The sequence below is a fragment of the Colius striatus genome, chromosome 1, assembly GCF_028858725.1.
Source record: "Colius striatus isolate bColStr4 chromosome 1, bColStr4.1.hap1, whole genome shotgun sequence".
In the NCBI taxonomy this organism is placed as follows: Eukaryota; Metazoa; Chordata; class Aves; order Coliiformes; family Coliidae; genus Colius; species Colius striatus.
Genome location: NC_084759.1, coordinates 96,579,279 through 96,586,049, shown reverse-complemented (window position 1 = coordinate 96,586,049; position 6,771 = coordinate 96,579,279). Strand labels below are relative to the sequence as shown.

At 38.5% G+C, this 6,771-nt stretch overlaps 1 protein-coding gene across 1 annotated transcript; it reads right to left on the bottom strand.

Moving 5' to 3' along the window:
- Window positions 1-4,863: 4,863 nt before the first annotated feature.
- LOC104559260 (claudin-8-like) lies at window positions 4,864-5,532 on the bottom strand. Its single transcript, XM_010204151.2, has one exon. It carries the CDS (start codon window positions 5,530-5,532, stop codon window positions 4,864-4,866), a length of 669 nt encoding a protein of 222 aa, XP_010202453.1.
- Window positions 5,533-6,771: the final 1,239 nt, after the last annotated feature.

The following is a 6,771-nucleotide window of genomic DNA, read 5'->3' as shown; positions in this document are numbered from 1 at the left end:
TTGCTACTTGAACTGACAAGTAACAGAAAGTAAAAGTACAGTAAAGTTTGCTTTTCTATAATGCCTCAAAATTTCACACTGTTCAGGTGATGACACATTCAATGAGAGGCCTTTTTGGAGAGAGAAGCAAATGACTAGATAAAAGAATAAAAAGCCTAATGGTAAAATTAGCTCACTCAATTTTAAAGGGCTGGAAGTGTAGGGATAGGAATCTCAGGTAATATCTTGTGGTTTGTTTTTCTTCTGGTACAAACAGCTGAGTTCAACATAGTGTTTTCTCTTTTACCTTTTATCTTTTAAAAAATTATGCCCTTGATTATATTGTCACGGGGGACCCACTGGCTTCAATCCATTCTGATCCCTAGAATTGAGCAAACTCTCTGATGGTGATTCTGAAGGTCTACATAGCTTGTTATTAACCGCTGCCACAACCCTTTCCTTAGACATTTCCATTCCTCGAGCCATTTCTGTTCCTTGCTTTTGCTAAAAATGAAATCTCTGTGCTTTTGAATATTTTTTTGTCCTCCTTTACAGTCAGAACATTTTCACGAGTGGCAACTGAATGCAAGAAGCACTCACACAGACCTTTTCTGCTGAAAATGTCCTGCCCTTATCAGAGTATTTCTTGTTTTCTTTTGCTCTTTGTTTCTTAAAGTAGTCATAAAATGTCAAGTTAGTCTTACTCAGACTTGGAGACTCAAATCAGGAAAGCAAAGTGTATAAGTCAGAGAGCATTTCCGTATCAGATTCAAAGAAAAGGAACAGTTAATTTGGTGGGTCAGTTCTGTCCCAGTTTTCAAGGATGACGTAGGACTCCTCTGAAAAGACCTCTTGTGCCTTTTATAAAAGGATGGTTGCAGTCAATCACAAGGACACAATCAAGCTCCCATTTCTGACTTTGTAAGTCCTCATACTGATTTTCAGGAGAGTTGTAACATTTCTCAACATAAAGTCTTTTAGTCTTCATGTCCCTCACACTGAGCTTTGTCTCTGCATATCAGGACTGATGACTGCATGCATTTATTTGTCTCCAAACCTGTCTAATTCGTATTTCTGCTATAAGGAAATGTTTTTCTAAGCCATCATTTTTGCCATAAATATATTCCCTTGGCCATAGTGGACTATTTGCTCCAGAATCTTTTCATCTCAGAAATGAATATACATTTCAGGACCAGGTTTTCAAATATCAATTTGCTTCAGGAAACTTCTTATAAGCAAGTCTTAAAAGTCAGCAGTAAATCAGTCTTGTGTATTTTATTTCCCAAGGAATCAGATCCACTTTATTTGTTATCAAGCAAAACCCAAAGCATAATGTAAAAACCAAGACTGAATCAGAGAAGAACGTTATAAAAATACTGAATCTGTTTTTTTTTCTCTGGCAATGAGGAAAGATGTTCATTAATTTTAATATAAAAGAAACAATGATACAATAGTACAAAAAAATAAACTTGAAGGGTTCATGGATTTATTTCAAACACATAGCAAAATCTCAGCAGGTCACATTTATTTCCAACGGCATTTTTCCTTGCAATCAAAAAATATTGAAGTATATGTTAGCATCAGGATATTAAACTTGATATTTAAACACAATATTTAATCATTTGTTATTAACAAATACAGCAGGTCTGAAGTTTCTGACAGTTATGCCTAGAGGAATGTGAACATAGCATCACTAAAGCAAGTTCACCGCTCTCACTCCTCAATGAAAGCAGCGATCCAGCATACAAAAACCTGACATAACGTTTTAATACTCCCTGGCCCATCCACATCAAATGACACCCACACATCAAGTCTTTTCTTCTGAGGGAAAAATCCAGTCAATAGATTTTATTCACATCCTGCTTCCTCTTGGTCCTCCATCACGTAATGTGTAACCAATGCTCTGTTTCCAGGATCCTCCTGCACCGTGGAGGTGAAGAGGTAGCCTTTTCCCTAAATGTGTTTCCTGAATTATATGTGTTCTTGAGCATTGTCTGCTCACCTGTCTCACTCAGGAAGGACATATTCAGCCATCTAAATAAGCTCCAAGAGTCACCTTAGACACTTGGGGTTGCCTGAGACTGAGTCTGGCTGGATATGACTCAGAAGAAACAGAAACTCTCCTGGAGCAGCAGAGAGAGGACAGAAGGTGCAACCTTGGGCATTAGAGATCTATGCAAGCTCTTCCATCATTCCACTCAACTCAAGGTCTTCCTATTACCCTCATGAAACATATGAACAGCAGTATTTTATTTTCAAAACTCAACCAGTTTTTCATTAAAGCCCTTGAAACTTCCTTTTCTTACTCATACTTCCAAATTGCAGCTTTCATCTAGTCAGTTCTGAGCACCATAGGTTTTGAATATGTGGCAAGGAAGAAGAAATACTGTTTCCTTTAGCAGACACAGCTGCAGTTTTTTGAGACAAATGCATTCTTCACATTCAGAGTTGAAATACCTGATAATCATCTTTATGTGATTTTCCCCACCAAAATCCACAATAAAGGAATTTGTGTTCTGCTCAAAGGGAGAAGGTTAATCAGTGTTACATCTCTTGCAGATTAGCTTAATATGAGAAAATTGTTCCTGCATCAAATTCACAAATTTTACTCTCACAGACACATAAACATATTTGTTTGAGGCTTAAGTGCTAAATCACATCACCAGAAATTGCCATTTGTGTCAATAAAACCTCAGACATCTGAACAGCAGCTTAGCCTAGCTATATACTTGGAATCAATCAGATTCCAAACTCACATGCATGCACAGCATTGTCTGAACTTAAATATTTAGTTTGAGCCCATCTTCTCATCAACTGGTAAAAGAGAGAAATGGAGTTATGTGCAGCCATCGGGTGTTTAAAAAGCTTAGGTTTTCTTTTATGTTAATGTTAAATGCTCAAATAAACCAGTTTTATCTTTCAACTCTTTGAAAATATAGTTACTAGTGCAAATGGTGCAACCAGTTCAAATTTGATTTCTAGATGAACCCACTGATAAAGTAAGTGTTCAGGATCCTTTAATTAACATTCTAGAAAACTGCATTTAATTACTTCGTAAGCACTTATATCTGCATAAAGTTGCATTACATTGAATACGTCATATTTAAATTCAGCACTTACCTATAAATATGTATCAAATTTGCATTGCAAATGTCCTCATCCTCTGCTTTGTTAATCACAAATGTCCTATCTAAATGAATCCAAAAAGTGTTGTTCTGGCTTACTCACCAAATAGTTCTCTATTACATAAAATACGTATTACAGGACATAAATACAATAAAATTGTAGGTGAAGGTCTTCAGAGTAGTATAAATTATTACCAAAGTCAACAGAATGACTCCACTGAAATGAGCTGTCTGACCCAATGACAGCTGCTGTGACAGACATCAGCAGCTATGAGACAACATAAAAAAATATACATGTTTTAGTACTAAAAAAGCCTACTCACCAGTGTTCTCTTAAAGGCTCATCTGGAATTAGTGAGTGCTGATTTGAGTGCTCAAGTGGTGAGAAGGATACAGTAAACCTGTTTTCTGATGACTAGAAAATTCCCACTGCAAGATCTAAGCTGGTTGTCTTAAATGTAAATGCACATTAGTTAATATATGTAATGAATATCTGTGCTCAACGGCACTGCTTCGTTTAGGTTTGTCTGAAGTCAAGTTAATAAAAGGCTTGTTTAATTAAATGCAGCTTTCCGTGTTCTGCTTCAAATAGAAGAGTCAAATGAATATATAAATGCGTTGCTCAGCTCAGCTCAAAGAGTCATCACACTCTTCTTTCCAGATATCAGTCAGAGACACAGAAAAGGATCAAATTGAGTATCTGTGTCGTTAAATTATTGATGAAATGGTACTATCCATTACCACTGTGTAAAGAACCAGAAAACATGTTTTGAGCTGAACCTTCTTTGGTCATTTTTCAACACTGTTACATCAACATTGTCAAAAGCAGATTCCAGGCTTTCAGGTGTGAAAAAGAAATGCACATCAGAACTTTGTTTTTGTGAGTGTAATGTACGATGTAAGCAAGAACTCTCAGCCTTCCAGTGGGGAAGTGGGGATTACATATTTTCATTGCTCGGCTCATCTAGTTATACTTTGCATTACCACAATGCTTTTAAGTGCATAAGGACAGATGGTCTGTCCTGAATTTTATAGAAGAGGAAGTGCTACCTATGGAACAGGAGAAGCCATAAAAGAGGAGAGGCAGCAAGCAACGGAAAGTTAATGTATTCAAGGCAAAATCTGGTGAAATGATTAAAAATTCTATTATTCCATGAGCTGGATTCTGTTCCCTGCAGAAGAGATAAGAAGGATACATCAAGTCCACAAACATCAATGAAATCCGTGGTGAATCATAGAGGTTTCTGATGGGATAGTATGAACATTTTACATCCCAGTATTGAAATCTAGATTTCTGGCAGCTTCATTTAGCAGCTGCTTCAGCCATGCTGCCAACTCCATTCTTCTCACCATTGTCCTAGAGCAGTCCTTATGAAGACTTTTTTTTTTTCAGAGTAAAATGAACAACTCTCTTTGCACACCATGAGTTTAAGAGAGAGCAATGGTGCCATTGCATATCAGCTGCCTTACTTCCAAACCAGTCATATGCTGTTTGTCTTCTCTGAGAGACGCCTGGCTGCTGCTGTTCCTATGTCATGCTTCATTCCCATAAAATGGTCACATTTTTCTTCTGACTGTGGTCTAATGTAATGCTCTTGTAATAACATTTCCTGTAAGCATGTTAGAGAGCAGGTACATATGTCAAGAGTAAATAGGAAATGAACAAAATTGTTCCTCCGTTACAAACTCAGAGTTTAATTAGGCACTGAACCCACTCAGTACATATCAACATGTTAAGCAGAAAGATCACATGCAGCAACTACACATAGGCATGCACACTGAGGGATGGCCCTCCTGCAAAGCCAGATTTGTGCAATTTGTGACAAGAAAGCGATGGATACCTGGGTTTTGAGGATGTATCAGCCCAGCACCAGAAGCTACAGTACATTGCTCCTGCTGTGATGAGAAGTGCAGTGCTCATCCAGCCCACATAGAGAGCAGCTCCCAGTTCTCGTTTCAGTGGCACAGGGACTTCCGGATCATAGAAGTCATGGATGATGCTCCCTCCAGTCCAGGACACAGGGACTAGAACAAGGATACCTGTCAGAAGAAAGGCAACTCCAGCTGCCAGTATAAAGATACTGATGTCCTGATGATTCTCCTTGGTCCTGTGAGTGTACTTCACACCTACAATGGCCATCAAAAAGGAAATGATTGACAGGATCACTGCAATGCACATGAGGGCTCTGAATGCCTCCAAAGGTGGGGGGAGAGCCAGAATAGAGTCATAGAATTTACACTGCAGCCTGATGCCCAACTGACTGATGCAGTCCATCCATAGTCCTTCCCAGATGGTCTCAAACACCACAATGTTGCCATCGATATAGGCAGAAACTCTCCACTGTGGCATAACTGTGGCTGCCAAAGTCCCGACCATGCCAATACCTCCAAATATTAGACCAGTGATTTGTAACACACAGCAAGCCATGCTTCTTCTGAAAAAGATACCTCTAGCAAGGTGGCCTAGAAAGTCTTCCAAAACCACCGCTTAGTGGAAGAAACACAAAGTACGAGAGGGAATGTATTCTCCAGTAGTCTCCTTATATGGCAAGTTGTTGGGATTTCTTTAAAAGCAGCTCTCTCCAGTTTGAGGTTCAGGCAGGTGGAAATCCATTTCTGACTGGCTAGAAGGACCTGCTATTTGTTTGCTTTTTAATCTCCTCTGACTACAGAGCCTACCCATCAAGCCTAACAAGTTTACAGCCAATGGGAAACTGGGAGGGGTGTGTCATAGTTGATTTTACTGCTTCTCATAGTGTGCATGCAGTGATGTTATCATTATATACGTGTCAGGGATTCAATTAAAGGTACCTAATCGCAGTGCTAACAATTTCTTAACTGCAAGATTGCAGCTATGTTATAATTTAGTACAGAAAGTCTGAATTTCCATTTCTTACTATATTATGTAAAATTAGTCAGTACGCTTGCTCTTATGGCAAAAGGTAAGCTTGAACTTGGAGTGGGACTTACTTTCTAAGTGCTGCAGCCCTGGGAAAGCATCTGATTTATTTTTATTTAAACCAAGTTAGGAAGTACTTGGTGTAACTCTTTAATGTTGATTCCTCACTTTCATCAAATACAAAAGTATAATCATGATATTAGACAGGTATGGGAAAGTCAAGTATTCCAATCAACATCAAAGCTTTACTCCACCAGCTGCATAATTTGCAAGAACAACAAAGAAAATAGTTGGCAGAGTTTCACAGCTTCTACTTTTGAATCCACAAGTAAGGTTGCTGTTAGGAAATAATCCTCTATGAGAATCTCCACATTTAAAGAATATTGCTGCCATTATGTTCCATACTAATGATCTTCTCCAGGTAACATTAAGAAGGGTTGGAGGCAACTGCCTAATGTGCAAAGGATGAGCTTTTCTTTCAGTGTACGATGCATGTTGAAATTCAGAGATCCCTCCCTCCAGCGTGAATCTAGCCTGCACAGATAGCTACAAGTCTGGACAAAAAAGCACGCCAAAGACTCATTTGCCCTGGGCAAGTTAGGAATAACTGCTGTATTATGGGTTTTTTACTTTCTTCTCACTACCTTGAGATAATAGTATATGATGACAACTCATGGGTGTTTTTGAAATGGATGTTTCTGGTTACTCCAGGTCTTTGAACCAGTGGGGCTAGTAAAAAAACTCAAAACAACAACAAAAAAACCCAAA